This window comes from Sphaeramia orbicularis, chromosome 17 (genome assembly GCF_902148855.1).
Source record: "Sphaeramia orbicularis chromosome 17, fSphaOr1.1, whole genome shotgun sequence".
Classification (NCBI taxonomy): domain Eukaryota; kingdom Metazoa; phylum Chordata; class Actinopteri; order Kurtiformes; family Apogonidae; genus Sphaeramia; species Sphaeramia orbicularis.
In genome coordinates this window covers 4,376,987-4,395,773 of record NC_043973.1, presented here as the reverse complement: position 1 = coordinate 4,395,773, position 18,787 = coordinate 4,376,987, and the positions used below count along the sequence as shown (strand labels likewise).

Sequence of the window (18,787 nt, the reverse complement as noted above, 5' to 3'; positions counted from 1 at the left end):
TGATGATGTCAACAAAAGTTAGTGAAATTATTTGGATCCGGATCTGATTCTGGATTTGGTGCGACTTTGAAAAATTTCCCCATTATAAGAGATAGGAAGTGGATTGATACAATAAATCAGTAAGTATCAGTGATATCAAGTTGGAATTTGAATTTTTTACAGATCTGACTGGAATATGACCAGAACATGGGCTATTTCTGTAATTTAATAAATACACATAACTGGGTGATAATAAATGGCATCTGGATACATTTCCCAAAGCTTTTAATTTGGCCGGTAAGCTACAGGGCCATTGGTCCTATTTTTTGTATAAGAGGTGAGAACACTGTTCTTACCTGGTTATGTCAAGTTACTGGAATACCACACGTCTTTGTGGTGTCATTGCTTTCTGATGAATAGCTTCTAAAAAAACTGTAACGCAGTTAAACTTTAAAACTGTACAGAAGGGAAAAATATTACAAATATCTTTGAACCACAGACTTCACACTCTCGAGTTCAGACAAAGTTCATGTTTATCTTCACTGAATTATTCCCATCGGCCTGACCTCGGAGCACACGCCCTTACCATCAGTGCCCTTGTATTACCACGTAACCAGGCTTTCCTCTTTCCTCTTTTGAACCCTGATAACTCCCACACATCCCAGAGAAATGGGAGTCTCTAAGGGAGGTAATGTCATTGGTAATTTGTCTCAGACAGAAAAGGTTGAGGACCTATGTTTGACAATGACAGACATGCCCCTCAGGCTCATGTGTAGGAGGATGTGTACTTAACACTGGGTTATGTGTCCCTGTTTATCTCACCTATCTTCAACTTCTGACTGGCTGTGTGTTTTTCTTTTTTCCTGCCCTGTATCTCTGTGTTTTACCAGGGATGAAGTTGCCATCACGGGTGCCCACTCAGGTGGACAGCGATGAGGAGCAGAAGTGGAATCAGACAGAGGAGCTGGGCCAGGGGACACGATGCTGTGCCTGTCCTAAAACCGACAAGGAGCTGAAGAAGGAGAAAGAGGACTCGGAGTACCGCAAAACCTTTGAGAATTACCTCCACAATGAAGTTTTTGAGATCAAGTAAGATAGCTGACAGCAAAGATGTTTTTAAGATCAAAATCGAAAAAAACATTTCTCAGCATCTTGTGTTTAGATCATAAGCTCTGTTGAAGCCGAACAATGATCTGACCAAAACCTCTATATCCCTATAGAGATCATCATTTCATGCCACAGCACTTTCTTCATAAATGCAGTGAATAAATATGAGTGGTTGTAATGTAGAAAATGTTTGACAGTAAATAGAAAACACCTTTCAGAATGAGTTTGTTTTATACGATTCTTCCAAAAGTCATAAAAGGTGAATCTGTTATTAGCAGAATGTTTTTGGGTGTCCAGCAGAGTGCATCATTTCCCTAATCAAACATTGTAATTCTGCATATCAGTCTGTCCCTACTCTATATTTTCCTTTACCAAAACTCTATTTTCAGTCCAATGCACAAAAAACCAACAAAAAAGGGCAATAACCACATCAGACAATGAAATGGACTGTTGTGCATTAGTAAATGTCACAAAATACAGTTTTCTTTATCTATCCTCCTGATACCGTGGTGCAACAACACACGTTGAAAATTTAATAGTCTACAGAACCAGAATTGCGAAATGTGAACATCCATCCAAATCTGACTGTGAATCTTATAAATATGACATTCTGTTCCTCTGAAATGTGGACTGTGGTGATTACTTGGCTTGGACCTGCAGTGTGACCTCAGAGACCAGCTCAGCTGGTTCAGATCTGGAACAACACATGTTTGGGTTTTTTTACATTTTGGTTTCAAAGTGAAGTTAGTTTTTATTGAAACATCTGCATTTACCCATCCTTCTCCACTAGAGGGCAACTTGTTAGGAGCAGAGGACAGTCAGTGTTCAGTACATTGGAACCATGATTAGATTTCCACAGTTGTTGAATCATTTCTTTTTTTCTCTTTTTGATGGTGCATCCACACAGAAAGATCAGACCCAATACCCGGGCCAGGTATCAGACCACTGAGCCAGTCACAAACGCAGGCCTATTTGTTACTGACTCAAGGCTTTTCTACTGAACCAACATGCATAGCTCTAAAGCCTTAAACTGATCAAACTAAAAGGGATGCAGCCATTTTTAATGTTGCCAAAATTGTGTGATTTCTGTCTTAATGAGTCAAAATGTCTGCTCTAAAGGAGATCTTTTACAACAAATACAAGTAACGTATCTTATCTTTGAGGAATTGATGCACCCTAATGTTCATGCTCTTTATGTTATATTTTAACAAAATACCCAAACGCTTTTAAATAATGTTAAATTTTTCAGTTGCAAAAATGTTGATCGTGAAATGTAAATTGTTAACAGATAACAACCACCTTGAGTTACTGTATCCGTTAGCTGTGTTGATAGTGTTTACATTTTTTATGGTTGGTTTACTACCAATCTAAGGAAAGAGAAAAGTATCAGGATGTAGTTTTATAGAGAAAACATTAACAAAAATATAATTTAAAATGACTCCCAAGCATTTTTTTTTTTTAATATGTAAACCAACCCATCATATCCATTAACCAAACCTAAAGCCACATGGGAGGAGGAATGTAAAAGTTTTTTTTTTTTTTTTGTATATTAACAATCAACGCACACCAACTCCTCTAAAGAGCCATTTTAGGACTGAAACAGAAAAGAAAATCTGTGTGGAGTCAAAAGATATCCTTATATGTTTTACCTCAAAGTGGTGACTGTTTAAGAAGCCCTCTGGGATTAGTTTGAATGGAATATGTTGAGAATAAATCAATGTTTCAGTGAATTTATAGAACTACAAAGAAATTGGAGAACTACACTAGAGAAAATAGTGACATTTATCCTTATTGTGCAGTGCAGCAAAAATCAACTGGTATCTGAAGTCTTTCTTTGCAATGGAGTACACGGATGAATACCTTCAGTGTCATAAAGTAGTAGCAGCAAAAAGTAGTCCACTTTTACTACTACTACTAGTACGATTATTTTTTGATTCATTTGGAAAATGACTTTATGGATGCAACAATAACATCAAAATGTAGACAAATTTTCCATATGTTTTCTTTGACAAAGCCACTTGGAGCCACTTGAAAAGGACCCAAGAGCCAAATGTGGCCTCAGAGCTGCAGGTTGCCCACCCCTGCACTAGAGGAATGTTAAAGTAGTGGATCCTTCAGTAAGAAAATACCTTTAGCAGTAACAAAATCAAGACATGTGGGACAAACATAATGTACCTGAGAGTTACTGCTGGAATAAAACTCAGTGGATTTGCATTTGAGTTATGAAGGAACAGGGTTTCTGAGAGGCTGTGTGAAAACTGTTCTGTTGATGATTAATCACTGTAAACATTCTTTGTCCAGACGCACTAGACAGCGCCGTTCTGTGATGGGCATTGCCAACCGAACGCAACATTTCCTCACAACCGCCCCCAGCCCGACTGGCACGCACATTCCCGAGGATGAGGGTGAAGAAACATTCGAGAGCACCAAAACTGTGGTCACCGTCCACGCTAAGGAGTCCACGGTCATCTCCAACCTACGCCATTTCACCAGCTACCAAATCGAGATCCACGCCTGCAACCACCCGACTGACCCGGCCCGCTGTAGCATGGCAGCGTACGTCAGCGCTCGCACAATGCCAGAGGGTAAGGACGCACTGATGATTTGTCTTTTGTTAGAGTTGCTGTGAAGGTGAACAATAAAGATCTAATTGTCACAATTCATGATATACCATCCCATCTCTCCATTTAACTGCAGGTGGGATGGATTAATTATGTCTCTATAGTATAGTAATACCAGGATTTCCATCCATCCATCCCAGATTTTTGTCCAACCAATTTCTCAGAGACTCTTCACCCAACACTTTTCAAAGTTGACACACATGTTCTTCACCACTAGGAGAGGTGCAGTGCACAGTTTGATGGCTGAATTTCCATTTTTGGATTTTTTACGAATTGTTGAAAATGTTATCTGAGAATTTGTCCAACCAATTCCTTGAACGCTCGGCACACATGTTCTTTACCACCAGGAGAGGTTCTGTGCCAAGGTTAATTGCTTGAATTTTATTTTTTGCGAATTTTTAAAAATTTGTCCAACCAATTTCTCGAAGACTATTCACCTAGTTCTGTAGACAAAGTGTGATCAGATTGAAAGTTAAGATTTGTCTTGGTTTGACTGAACTACTTAGTTGTTATAGGTATATACATATACCTGCAATTCCGTCCGACTGTTTTCTCGGACACTATTCACCTGATTCTTTTTAAATTTGACTCGCATGTTTTTTTTAGAAGCACTTTTCCCTTCATTTTTGCATGGTTTTTTTTTCAAAAGTTATTGCAAAGTTTTTGAAAAGATTGAAAGTTAAGACTCAAAATGAATCCCTGGATTGGCATGGTGTTGGTGAGCAGGAGGGGCAAGGTGTTGTGCGACCAGGCAGGGGTATTAGTGAGCTCTGCTTACTTTTTCACTTGTTCCACTTTAATTTGGACACCAGTGAAAATCAGTAGAGCCTGTAACTGACGCCATTGTAGAAATAACTTGATATCAGCTTCTCTCCAGATAAATCTCTCTAGATTTAATTCTGGTCTCATTCACTTTATTTGGTCTACCTAATAAGTGTATTCATGGTTATTTGACCTGTGTGCTTTGTGTAACAGTTTGCACTTCATCTTAGCTGGATTTTAACCTCTGCTCTAGTTATAGCTCAGACTTGTTAGTAATCCTTGTTTAGTACAGGGTTTCAGTACTCATTCATGGTCATATGGCTCATTTTCTATTCAGAGCAAATATAAATGATTTGTAATATATTTAGTACTATTTAACAGTGATGCCGAATGCAGCTGTTTCTTAGAACCGTGTTGTTTCTTTTCTCTAGACAAAGCTGATGATATTGTGGGTCTCATCACGTACGAAGTTACAGACAATACAGTGCACATGTCATGGCAAGAACCTGCTGCACCCAATGGCATGATCATCCTGTATGAGGTCAACTACAAGAGACTGGGAGATAGCGAGGTGAAGAAGAACAGCACCAACACACATCTGAACACTCAGCTGTCATGTCTTTATTGCTCTGCACTATGTGCTGCTTTGTGTCCTTGGGTCATTCAATTCATTGTAACATTACACTGAACATAAACATTTGCACTCAATGCACTCAGAAAGCACTTTTTCTATTTCCCCAACTTGTTAAAGCCAATAGTGAGGTCTGGTAATGAAAATCTGCTAAAAGAAGTTGGCGTCTTCAAATGCCTCCACAATCATGAACAAATCAGACATGCAATATCTATTATTTTAACCTTTTAGAATGAATTTGTGGTCGCAGTAGTATCATTTAGCTGATTACCTCAATGCACAGGTAATTCTCATGTTTGACCGTGGTGTTTTAGTGGCCATGGAGACAAATCAACAAAACCTATGACTAATGTTGCAGACTTTTTTTTTTCTTTGGGAAATTATTTTAAAAACTGATATTTTCACACTGGTATCATGTAACATCAATGCAAAATGACTCCACTGGAGATTTTAACCTCAGTATTGTTCTGGTCCAGGAGCTACACTACTGTGTATCCAGAAACATGTACAGACAAACCCGAGGCTGCAAGCTGAGAGTGATGCACTCTGGGAACTACACGGTGAGGATCCGGGCCACGTCACTGGCAGGGAATGGATCCTGGACTGAGCCAACATACTTCTATGTCCAGGACGCAGGTACATGAATATACGGGAAAAGTTTCTTCTTTCAGTAAAGTCATTCCAATGTCTTACTTTGTTTTTGCCCATATGGGCATGAAATAGGTCTTAAATTGCATTCATAATGATGCTAGCAATGTCTTAAAAAGTCGTAAATTTCACTTGTTAAAACCTGCAGAAACATTTTATGCAGCTCAAAAGACTCAGATATAACTCATTGCTACTTGTCCCTGTCAGCCATTCTCCCAGAATGCTGGAGATTCTCTCTCCACAGTCAAGGTTTCCATCCACAGATTTACCGTCAAAGGTTATGTGAAGGCTCATTATTTTTGTGATTGACCTGTAATCTTACTTGCCTTTATTTTGAACATTAGATCATCTGAACATCATAAAGATCGTGATCGGACCTGTCATCTGCTTTGTCCTGCTGGTGTTTGTGGCTGGGGGAGGATTTTTCATGTTTAAGAAGAAGTATGTACCATGTATGCATTACTGTCATTTACTCTATTTTTCCTCCAGTGCTTGTAAGAATTGTATTGCTCTCCCTGTGCTTTCAGTCAAACACAAGGGCCCAGTGGTCCCATCTATGCTTCTTCAAACCCAGAATATCTCAGTGCTACTGATGGTGAGTAAAGGGTTTGATACATTTTTGCTTTGTTTTGTTTCATTCTGCAGCTCTGTAGGCTACACTGTAGCGTCTCTGCTGAAAAAACACATAGCTATCATAACCACATAAGACATCATTTCCAAATACAGAGGAAACACCAAAGCTCATGCTGGAGTCCTTGTGGTTTTAATCAGTATGGGTCAAAAAGTCTTAAATGTAACTTGGTGAAACCCTGACTCACTGCATGCCCGCTCCTAACAGTTATTGCCAGCCACAACATTTTATTCAGTAATGAGCAGATCCTTAAGTTATCTCAGTAACACGAAGCAAAAGACACATTACAGCAAGACATGACCCCATTACAGTAAATGACTGAAATCTGTCACAAAACTACGATGAAAGCCACAATAATAGGGTTAATTATGAACACAATAAAGAAATTACACTTGACAAAATGACAAAATAACATCTAATATGTTGTTGAAGTGCTTCATTACAAATAACACATGCTCATGGAAATGTTTCCTGCAGTGTACGAGGAGGATGAGTGGGAAGTGGCCAGGGACAAGATCAGCATCCTGAGGGAGCTAGGTCAGGGTTCCTTTGGTATGGTGTACGAAGGTATCGCCAAGGACATCATCAAGGGTGAAGGGGAGACACGTGTTGCGGTGAAGACGGTCAACGAGTCGGCCAGTCTGCGGGAGAGAATCGAGTTCCTGAATGAGGCCTCCGTGATGAAGGCCTTCAGTTGTCACCATGTGGTAAGGACAGGCCACGTGATGATCCTCAGCAAGAGACACAAACACAAATGTTCAAACTAAAACCAACATGGAGCCAAGGAGTACTAATGCACTTAGCTTTGTCGTGATTAACATAATGTGGCCTCTCCTTCAAAATAATAAAGAAAAAACATCTACTCCTGTTGAAAATGTAATAAATTAGCAAGAATTCATCTGAGTAATATGAAATAGTTTTAACTTGTATTCATAGCTTCTAATGAAGTTATGAAACTTCTGTTGTTGAGACCTGTGGAAACCATGTATCAGTTATACCGAATGTAACCTGGTGTAAAGGGCACTTACTTTACTTCACCTTGACATTATCATTACCAGTTTTTGCATGTGTCATCAGCTCAGTGTCATGAAACTGAAAACCGTCATTGTCCTCTCCTGTCCTTGCCCAGGTGCGTCTGCTGGGTGTGGTGTCCAAAGGCCAACCCACTTTGGTGGTGATGGAGCTCATGACCCACGGAGACCTGAAGAGCTACTTGCGTTCTTTGCGACCTGATGCAGAGGTAGGGGCAACATTACAACATTTACACAATTTTTTTTATAAACAATAAGTACCAAACTGTAATAAGAAACATACAGGTGTGTTGTATAGACAGTTTCTATCTGTCAGTAAGTTTACACAGAAGAAAAATAACTCATATTTAAGTGATATTTAAGAAGAATGCATCCCATAATCATCCATTTTTTGCACAAGTATGAAGAATAAGTCATTTTCATGAAGCACACACTCAGTGGAAATACACACAAACACTCATTAACGGACTAAATGCAAACATTTGCAATGATACAGGTTAGGGGTTTCACAAGACAATAAAGAGAAAAGAAACATGATGAATAAAATGAAATGACAAGTGATTCATGACATGTCTTTAGACATATGTGACAAAGTTCATAGTAAAAACCTTAGATTGAGAAGTATGGAAACAATCTAATGAGAAAAGTGCCTCTACTTGTTCAGAAACAGTGAATTGATAATTGTATGGAGGTAGATAAGGAAAAGACAGGAGAAAGGTGCTTTTTGAGTAACTCTGAACAAATAAGACTGTCTGGAGACAAACTGATGTTTTGACTAGAGCAGAGTGAGTGGATGTTGACAGGTGACTTAAATGTTCAGCACTAAAGTCAACTGAAAACACAGCAGTGACATCCAATACCACAACACAAACACACCAGTGCAATAAAACTCAGGAATGTACGCAGAGGTTTAACATTGTGAACCTAGAATTGGTCCCAAAATTGATTGTGCTTGATGAGTTGTTGAGATGAAGTGCTTTAAGGACAATAATTAATCATAAATATCTTGTATGTCTTAGAACAACCCTGGGCGTCCACCGCCAACCTTAAAGGAAATGATTCAAATGGCGGCTGAGATTGCAGATGGAATGGCTTACCTTAACGCCAAGAAGTTTGTCCACAGAGACCTGGCAGCCAGGAACTGCATGGTGGCTCATGACCTTACAGTCAAGATAGGAGGTACGTTTATGTTTACGACCAGCACAAAAGGATGGAGAATTCATTTGAGCTGCTTTGTGTTGGATTTAAAGTGAATTTGGTGCCAACCAGTGGTAGTTTTCTGAAGAGACAGTATAGTAGACTTCATGCACACTGCTGGCTGGACTTGAGTGGCAAATGAGCATTGACACAGACACTTTTTACACTGTTTCAAGTTCAGGGAGTTTAAGCAAAAGCCACTTTGTCACAGTGATCAAGTAAGTATATTATGATTATGAGTAAATACGAAGTTTCTTAGCAAATAAAACATTTTATTAGATGGTGATGAGTCTCTTTTCCAGTTGTAGTTACAGGTTCAGTTTGAGCATACTCAGGTCCTTATGTAAAGTGTGTGTTTTGGTCTGTTTTATGATGGGAGCTGGTCGCCAACAAAGACAGCTGTTAGCTTAGAAATGGAATAAGCTAACACAGTCATACAACCAGCTCCCAGCAAATAACACCCACACAACTTTCCAATATGCACACAAATTTTACACATTGAACCTTTAATAAATTGCATCATCATTCAAATGAACACATTAGGCTTCAGAATAGATCATTTAAGAGTTAGTAGTTTGAATAAAAAGAGCAAAGGAAATTGGATAAATGAGAGAATAAGTGGTTCTTAGATGAGATGCAGTCAAAGTCAGCATCTGTAACTGTATAACTGTATCTAACTTGAGTTAAATGTTGTTGCAGACTTCGGCATGACCAGGGATATCTATGAGACAGACTACTACCGAAAAGGAGGGAAGGGCCTGCTGCCCGTCCGTTGGATGGCACCTGAGTCTCTGAAGGATGGCGTGTTCACTGCGCACTCGGACTGTTGGTCAGTAATGCCGTTACCCTGAAGTTAAGCACACATGGCAGTTCCCATTTTAACTGATAATAAATGTCACTTATCAAGTAGGAACAAAATAAACTTGGAGTAACTCGAATTATAAAGACGACATCTAACAGGGCAGCAAATCTGTAACGTGATCTTTTAAACACAAATTCTGTGCTTTTAGTCATACAAAGGGTCCTTACAGATTTTTGTTTTTTTTAAAGCTGGTAAAGAAAGAAATAATCAGTTGTCCAAACTTCCAAATCATTCCTTGTTGAGTTACTTTTGTAGTTTTGGGTGAGTGTATAAATCCACAGAGTGCAGGACTAGAGGATGTGCTGCTGCTGCTGCCTCTGTTTCTTCATGGAGCTGTTAACCAGCGATGCAGTGGCCACAGATCGTTTTAACCTGTCAGCCTCTCTAATTGGCCTGTCCTCATTCTCCCTATGTGGTCTTGTTGTTGTGTCTTGTTTTTCCAGGTCTTTCGGGGTCGTGCTGTGGGAGATCAGCACTCTGGCTGAGCAGCCGTACCAGGGCCTGTCCAATGAGCAGGTCCTCAAGTTCGTCATGGACGGAGGCTACCTGGACCGACCCGACAACTGCGCCGACAGGCTGTGAGTACAACTACAGCACAGATCACGACATGAGTCCACAATTATAATTTTCACTTTTGCTTTATGTCTGCAGTTTAAACTTGGTCTAAATATGTTTTCATAGTTTAAGAGTAAAATTTATGCCAACAGTTGATCAGAACAGCTAAAACATACTATTACATGATGTGGAGTTGTGTGGGATCATGGGAATGTTAAATCTTCACTAACTGGATGTTGCTAATTTTGGAAATTTCACAATTTTTTTTTTCTCGTTGCATAGACAAAAACTGTATTTGTGATATTCACAGAAGCATCCTTCTATGTTCAGACACAACATTTGCTTTGAAACAAAAACCGCTGTTGAGTTGATTTCAGCTCCTTTCCTCATAATATTTGGCAGAGAAAACAATATTGTCCCAGTTTTTAGGCTTTTAACAGTCACTTGATGTGTTATAAATGACCAAAAAAGGTGTTAATGTGGAAGAGGACACTTAAATGTCAGCAGCAAGAGAATGTTGAGACACCATTTGACTGTGACAGGTAATGAAATGTACAAGGTGCAGCCAAAAGTGTTTTTTTAGACAGTTATTAATTGTTTACCTATTAAAAAATTAGTGACTTGAAAAAAGAATTTAACAAAATATTTACAACCAGTAACATACTATATTTAATGAAACTGACAAACTTTTACAATGTAATCTCTAGTTCTCAGAGCCAGCGTCTTATTTTGAAGAACATATGGACTGTACTCAATGTAATGGCAGTGTTTACGTAAATGGGCTAAAAACTAGCTAAAAAGTGTAAGAATACGGAAACTGTGGCTAAATGATTTCCAAAAGCACTCTTTCTGGTCCTGATATTGATGAATGTCTAGAAAATAGGTAATTTAATTAATCACTGGAAAAGTGACAAGCTACTCCTTATTTGTCTAACTCTGAATCAACTAGACACATAAAAGTATCAGGCTCTCCTTTCTTCCTCTCCTCACCTTTTCTCTTTCTGCCTCATCTGTTGCCATGCATGGCTTTTCAGGCTTTGAGAATGAGGGCATGGCCACCTCCATCTCTTAATGGAACTGGTCTTTAACGGACATTACACTCAGTTCTTTGATTTGTAACTGTAGTTTGGGCTTTAATTAATTAATTCTGTTATTCTGTAATTTTCCTACTGGGGGGGGAGCGTATTGCTGAGGTCTGCCGTTTTAAAATGTGTATACCAGAAACCCTGGAGTGCTGATTCTTGCTTACTGATTCGGCTACCCCTGCATCCTCCTACAGGCACAACCTGATGCAGATGTGCTGGCAGTACAACCCCAAGATGCGTCCCACCTTCCAGGAGATCATCGAGATGCTGCGAGAGGACCTGCACCCCACCTTCCAGGAGGTGTCCTTCTTCTACAGTGAGGAGAACAAGCCGCCTGAGAGCGAAGACTTCGACCTGGACATGGAGAACATGGAGAGCATCCCGCTGGACCCGTCGTCCTACTCTCAGAGGGAGCAGTGTTTGGACAGAGATGAGGTGTCGTCCATGGGCCTGAGGGGCAGCTATGAGGAGCATCACATCCCCTTCACACACATGAACGGGGGGAAGACCAACGGACGAATACTAGCCCTGCCGCGGTCCAGCCCCTCCTAACAAACTGTCCACATCCTTCACACACAACAATGCTACAGAATGAAATCTATTTTTGTTTTTGTTGTCATTTTATAGAGATCACACTTTTATCACTCTCTCTCTTCAGAGCCCCTCAGTGCATATCTCAGGACTTTATTTTCCTCTTCAGATGCCACACACTACAGTTTGTCCACACACGGATGCCAGAAGACACTTTTTGTATTTAAGAATGAACCTCCTGCGCCACGTCTCTTGTTCATTGATTGTACTTTATATACTGTATATATATTGCCAAGTTTGTGCTAGACTGGGTGGAGAATGGATTCAACTGTGAAACAAACTCTTGACAAACAAGAAGGCTGCTAAACCCTTTGTCCCTTTCCAGACTGTGTCCCCCTAACCCCTCCTCCCAAATTCATCACAAGGGTTCATCCCGGGATGCTATGTTTTGGAAAAAAAGTGCCCTTCTATTTTGTCTGTGGCCTACATCGGTTGTCATAGAACTGTCTGAGTCTTTGTATGTGGACGACGAACTGAAAATGAAAGACTTGTGAAGTCTTGTTGTGTCTGATGGCCAAGACGGTCCATCCTCGAACAAACTCTAATCCACTGGAGAAGCTGGTTGAAGTGGCTTACCTCCTCACACTCTGCAGTATTCCAAAATGGCACACAGGATAAACAGGATTTTTTGTCGGGTTATGGTTCTTTTTAATTTATTTACAGTCTTTTTTTTTTTTCTTCTTCTTCTTCTTTTGAGTTTTCACATTTACCGCTGAAGGATATTTAAAACTGTTTTCAAAACGCGTTGGCGAACGAGTTCCTCAGATTGACCAATAGCTGCTTCTTTGGTATATTTTAGTGGGTATAGAAGATAAAATATATAAATATATAAATATATTATTGATGTTTTTTGTACATAGCTGATATGTTGTCATTCTTGAGGTATTTCCGGTCATAGAAAAATGTTTTTACATGTTAGTCTCTTATGTTTATTTTTTCTAATCCAGAAAATCATACTAATTAGCATTTTTGGACTCATGATCAACAGCACTTGGCCTATTTTGCTATGCGATGCCCGGGAGAAGGAGAGTTTGGCGTCTTCAGCTTAAGATGTCTGCCCATCATATCAGGATCAAATAAAATAGTGCTGTAAATAATGCAGCAAGGTGCATTCATGACCATGCTCTGGCAGTGCTTGTCTTTGTGTATCATGCACTCATAACACTTTTTGTCAACATTGTGTTCAGTGACTTTTGAAATGTTCATGTACAAAGAGACAGAGTTCACACTAACATTTAGAAAATCTGATATTTTTGGAATAAAATCATATTGTTTTGAGAAAAAGTCTTAATATTATGTAAATAATGTTATGTGGAAAAGAAAAGTCCCAATTGTCAAGAATAAAGTCCTAAATTTCAAGATTAAATCAAAACATTAAAAAAAAATTATTGAAATTATTGATAGAAAAAAGTCAAAATTTACTATTTTAGTAAAGTAATAGTCTAAGGAAGAATTGTTCAGTATCACAGAAATCTAAAAATTAAGTTATTTCAAATCTAAGGTGGTAAAGAGTCAGTATTCTGAAAATAAAGTAATGTTACAAGTTAAATATATTTTGACAAAAAATAAACACAAACTGTTTCAAGAAGGGTTAACAAATTATTCAAATTGCTTAATCTGTTTGTTTTCTCTGAATACTTGTGCTGCTGAGCCAGTAGGTTTACTGTGTTGTTACCTTAGTGATGCTACGCAATGTTAGCATTTTTATTAGCATATTTCATACTGGTATAATGATTTAATTCTTTCATTATTCTGTATTTTTTCCCCCTAACTATGGTACCAGTACTCAACTGGAGGAAGTAGGTGGGTGTTAACAGGGAAAATAAACACACTTTTAGCAACACATATATTACAAATATATAAACATATCATTGTATGGTATTTACATTTGTCATTTGGCTTTATATTTAAGAGTAGGCGGCAAAATGTGTTGACTAAATTTATCTATTGTCATGGGGGATTTACAACAAGAGCAGCAAAGTTTTTATTCAGATGTAAACCTATATGGCAATATTAGAAAAAGTGAAGGGAGATCTGTCCCTGCCCCTTTTACAAATCAGCTCCAAGATGTACTGGGTTTGTCCTTTTGCCAATTTACATAACAATGGGTGAGGTAGTTTGATGTAACGTTGCTGTCAGACAGACACAGGTGAAAACATAACTTCTTTGACAAGTGTAATTTTGACTGAAGGTGAGCTATAACTAAACTGATGTGCAATTACGCCATCTGCTGGACTGTGAAAGGCTAGGATGTCACAAACAAATTTGCTCTTCAGTTTAATTGTAATGCAAAATCATGGTATGAATACAGTATTCATATCCTTTACTTGAAAGTATGAATACAGCAACATGCTAGTAAAACTACAGTTGTATCAGCAGCACACTGTAATCATGAATTATTAATAGTTTCAGCAATATTGTTGTCATGCTACTGTTGTTTCTGGTTTATTTTTAGCCTTCGAACGATATTATAGTTGGATTTTCTCACAGTGGTTATGTATATTTAGAGTTAACATTCATGTTAAATCATTGTTCTGATTGAAGGAACAGATGCACACATGAAAAACCATGGCTCTGATTAAACCGTTCGAGGAATGCCTCTGTCACTACTGCCCAGTCTCTGCCTGTATCATTAACAAGAAACTGGAGACAACTCTGATTTTTGATACCAAAGACAGTTAATGATAAAGACGATATGAAGATAAAAAGAGATATAAAATGTCATGTGCATGTCTGTGCAGGACAGAGTGTAGAGCTGCCGTAAATGGGCTTAACCTGTCGCAACATCTCAAACTGTCAGATGATCACAGTTAAAGTTAGATCTTATCAGGTGGTGTCGTAGCAAAAGTCTGTGAATAAGATGTTAAAAATCATTGCAGATATCATCTAATTATTATGAAACCAACAGGTTTCGCACAATAGTTTATTCAGGAAACTAAACCTTTTGTTGCAGAGGACTCAGACAAATTAGACTCTGGTACCATTTCTCCTTAACCCTTTCATGCATGAATTATAAGAGCCTTAATCAAGATTTTTATAAGTGAGTGTTTTTATTCCTTGAGGCATTAAAATAAACAATGCGACTGATATAGTTTTTATGAACCCATTTTTCATGGAGTTGCAAAAATGTCCACTCAGCTAGGCACCATGCATTAAATTTTTGAAGCAAAGAAACTTATTAACTGATAAACTGTGAAAACTATGAAATGAAAACATTTTTAATGCAGCTAATCTGATGTTTTCTCACATTTTAACAGGTACTAATACTAGTCATTACTCACTTCATGGAGATAATATACAAAAAAAACCCACAAAAACCTGTCAATTACAGTTTAATAACAATAACAAGCAACTGATTTACTCTCAAACATGTTAGAGCAGATCAGGTTTATTAAGAACAGCAAAGTTACAGTAACCGTATGAAGTGCAGTGTATGGGATGGTGCATGCACTGCAAAAATCTAAATCTTACCAAGTATATTTTTCGCATTTCTAGTCAAAATATCTCATCACACTTAAAATAAGACATAATCACCTATAGAGTAACTTTTTTTTTTTTTTTTTTTTTTTTTTACATTAATTCAAGCAAAAAAATCTGCCAATGGAACAAGTGAAAATGATCTTGGGAAGATTTCTTGAAATAAGATTTTGTAGATCTGTTGTCTAAAAATAAGTTCTTATATCTCACTGAAAAGTTGCTCTTTAGGTGATTATGTCTTATTTTAAGTGTGATGAGATATTTGGCAGTGGAAGAGAAGAGCTGTACAAATATTTTTCAGTTTAAGAGGTTGTATAAGGAAAGAATAGAGAAGCTTTATAAAAGCATGTAATGAAATAATTTAACTTATGGATGTTGGATTTGTTTTATTTGCATTGACTATCATGTAAACTTTTTACTGTAATAACTGTAATGGCAACTTATTTGATGTAAGCAGATGTTTCAAGAAAGGGGCAGGTATTATAAGTTTTCTTCATCCTGCTCCTTTCCAATCATTTAGATTGGAATGAATGAATAAAATGAAATGAAATGAAATGAAAATGGATTAGAAATGAGAAAAATACACTTGGTCAGAGTTACATTTTTGCAGTGTGAGCATCCACTGTGTTGGCTGATATGGAACTAAAACAACAAAATCTATGAATATACAAGAGAATAGCTGTCCACTGTAGTGACCACTATGCCTGAAAGGGTTATGTGCATTTACTGTCTTTCTTGTCTCATCTCTTTAGTTAGAAAAACACTGGTAATGCAGTCTCATAATCATCTAAATAAAAAGGACCTTCTGTCTGTTAAATAATGCCATATCTACCCTAAATAAAGCCAAAATTCTCCAGTAAGGCAAGGCAAGTTTATTTGTATAGCACATTTCAGCAACAAGGCAATTCAAGGTGCTTCACACAGGACATTGAAATACAACAGGGAAAAAGAAACAGATTTAAAACATTATAAAAGAAACATGTAAAAGGTGATTAAAAACAGCAAGTAAGAAAACAACACATAAAATCCAAAAATATAAAAACACACACATATTAAAGAAAGAGTTGCAGTGCAGAGTTTCGAAAGAGAATATAACATTTAAAAAGTCAAAGGCAGCAGTGAACAGGTGAGTCTTTAACCTGGACTTAAAAGAACTCAGACTCTCAGCAGACCTGATATTTTCTGGTAGTTTGTTCCAGATATACAGAGCATAGAAACTGAACGCTGATTCTCCATGTTTAGTTCTGACTTTTGGAACCCAGAGCAGACCTGCACCAGACCACCTGAGTGGTCTGGATGGTTCAGACTGGACTAGAGGGTCTCTGATGTATTTTGGGCCTAAACCATTCAGTGCTTTTTATGCTAGCAAGAGAATTTTAAAGTCTATTCTCTGAGAGACAGGGAGCCAGTTGAGAGACCTCAGACCTGGACTGATGTGGGCCACTCTCTTGGTCTTAGTGAGGACTGGAGCAGCAGCATTCAGTAACCTAGAACCTTTACTTTCACCCACTGGAAAGTAATGCATTTTTCCCCAAATGAAACCCTCACTTTTTAACTTGTGATGGGACTTTTGGCTCTTTGAAGAGAGCTGTTCAATCAGGAGCCGTTCACTGAAAAGAGCCGTTCAAAAGACTGGCTCTTTTATGTTTTTTGCATTATTTTGAAATACCAGTGTTTTAATGACTAAATAGGCTACATGTGATGATTGACATTACATTTTAAAGGTGTTTAATTGGCACGGCAGTAAATATTATCTTACCATAAAAAAATAGTTAGTTCAAATGTGTGGGCTAAATCCATGACATGAGAGGTGACATTAGGCAAATGCTGGAATTGGACCAAAAACATCACGGTACATTATGTTGACTAGTCTGTAGTCTAAAAATGAAGAAGAAAATAAAACATTTCCTTATGAAATGACATTTTATTCTCAAAAAAACAAAAAACAAACAAACAAAAAAAAAACAATAAATGTGTGTAAACATACGGAAAAAATTGCAAAAACACAACAGTGATTAATCACTGCAATTACTTAAATACCTGAACTGTAGTGCAATTCTCAGAACAAGAACAGTATGTTGGTAAATTGACAGGCAGTCGGACACTTCCTCCTTACAAATAAATAAATAAATAAATAAAAAATAAAATAAAATAAACGAACTGCTCTTTACAAAGACTCGGTTCCCATCGTTCATTTCAAAGAGCCGTTCAAAAGATTCGATTCGTTCGTGAACGTCACATCACTATTTTTTATGGACACTTCTGCTGGGCATAGTGTTGCAGGTTTCATTCTTCTGGATAAGTTACTTTAAACCCCTCTTATGTGATGTGTAGAGATGCAGACTCATGGTGACATTTCCAGGCGTGTGTGCGGGGCTCGAACCAGTGGAAACACGTCGTGGATGTCACCGTGAATCTGAGCAGAGGAGCAGAAGTGTGGACTGGATGAACCTGCGGAATGTGTTCCACTGACTGAACACACTTCTCCCACAATGCTTAGCACGGGGAGGGGGGGGGGGTGCTGGGATCTGTGTCTGAACACTCCTCCTCCTCCTCCTCCTCAGCTTTTTTTTTTTTTTTTTTTTGTTCCTGTTTGTGCACTTGCTCTCGTGGACTCATCCTCGCTGTTTATCCGTGCAGTGGAACTTGTTTCAGTGGAGTGTCGGACTGTTGGCAGTTCCACTCCTTGTCACCGGGACTGACCTTATACTTTGTTCCGGTACACATTCCTATCGCGGCTTTATTTCAACACCAGGTAGGAGAACACTGTTAGTTCGCTGGTCTTTTTTTTTTAAATCTCTGTAAGTTAACACATAAACAACCTGTGATAACGTTCACGATATGGAAATATCGCGTTAAAAACAATTAGCTAAGTAAGCTAATGTTAATTAACTCAGCTCCGCTTTACAAACTTAGCGCTACGTTACACGACTTATTTAGGCAAAGTACACTAGTGTTAGTTAGCTAATTTCACGTCAACTTAGCTAACCTTACTGTTTTTGTCAGTTTAGTCAATAAATGTTGTAAATAGTTAGCTGAGTCTCCTTTAGCGTAGCCTGTGGTAGACAGTCACCTGTCTCCACCTGTCGCTTTTTCTCCATGAAACTCAAACCACCTGTACATGTTGAGATAGATATTCACTCATTTATTTATTTATCTTATCTAACTGTGTGTTTTTCCAAGTTTGTTTGTATGTTGGTATCCAGGTCAGTCCTCTCAGCCAGAGTCTGACATTAGTTATATTCTCTTTCCATTGGTTAAAACACAGACTTTTTAACATTTCCCCTTTTTCTTTCTCCCCCCATTTTTAAAAACAGACTCAGTTATGGCACCGACCAGTTTCAAGGACATAATTCAGATCGCTTAAACATTTTTTTGTCTGTCTGATTTTCTATTTGATGTTTGACGAGGTGGCGAAAATTATGGGGAAACATGAATAAATTGGATGCTGTTTGTTAGCTTGTACCTGATGTGTATTGTACTGTAAACACACCGAAAGGCATGTAGGAAAAACTGCAACAGGTAGGTTTTTTTTGGTTTGTTTTAATTAGTCAGTCACTCCTCAAATATTGATTCCACGGGGATACTTTAAAATTGATTGAGAAAACAG

The 18,787-nt window shown here is 38.1% G+C and overlaps 2 protein-coding genes across 3 annotated transcripts in view; both read left to right on the top strand.

The window, feature by feature from the left end:
* insra (insulin receptor a) overlaps positions 1-12,823 on the top strand; it is a 74,067-nt gene extending 61,244 nt beyond the window's left edge. Inside the window, exons 10-21 of the mRNA XM_030159730.1 lie at positions 870-1,068; positions 3,388-3,671; positions 4,901-5,040; positions 5,577-5,736; positions 6,093-6,189; positions 6,276-6,343; positions 6,857-7,086; positions 7,509-7,619; positions 8,430-8,589; positions 9,307-9,436; positions 9,913-10,047; positions 11,304-12,823. Of these exons, the coding sequence (XP_030015590.1) occupies positions 870-1,068; positions 3,388-3,671; positions 4,901-5,040; positions 5,577-5,736; positions 6,093-6,189; positions 6,276-6,343; positions 6,857-7,086; positions 7,509-7,619; positions 8,430-8,589; positions 9,307-9,436; positions 9,913-10,047; positions 11,304-11,661 (2,072 nt within the window). The 3' untranslated portion in view covers positions 11,662-12,823. The remainder of the gene's footprint in view (positions 1-869; positions 1,069-3,387; positions 3,672-4,900; positions 5,041-5,576; positions 5,737-6,092; positions 6,190-6,275; positions 6,344-6,856; positions 7,087-7,508; positions 7,620-8,429; positions 8,590-9,306; positions 9,437-9,912; positions 10,048-11,303) is intronic.
* Positions 12,824-17,791: 4,968 nt separating this feature from the next.
* The window catches only part of LOC115437877 (rho guanine nucleotide exchange factor 18-like), a 30,344-nt gene continuing 29,348 nt past the window's right edge, over positions 17,792-18,787 (top strand). For both annotated transcript variants that reach the window (XM_030161256.1, XM_030161255.1), the window contains exon 1: positions 17,792-17,932. The gene's annotated coding sequence lies outside the window, so the exon portion shown is untranslated. The remainder of the gene's footprint in view (positions 17,933-18,787) is intronic.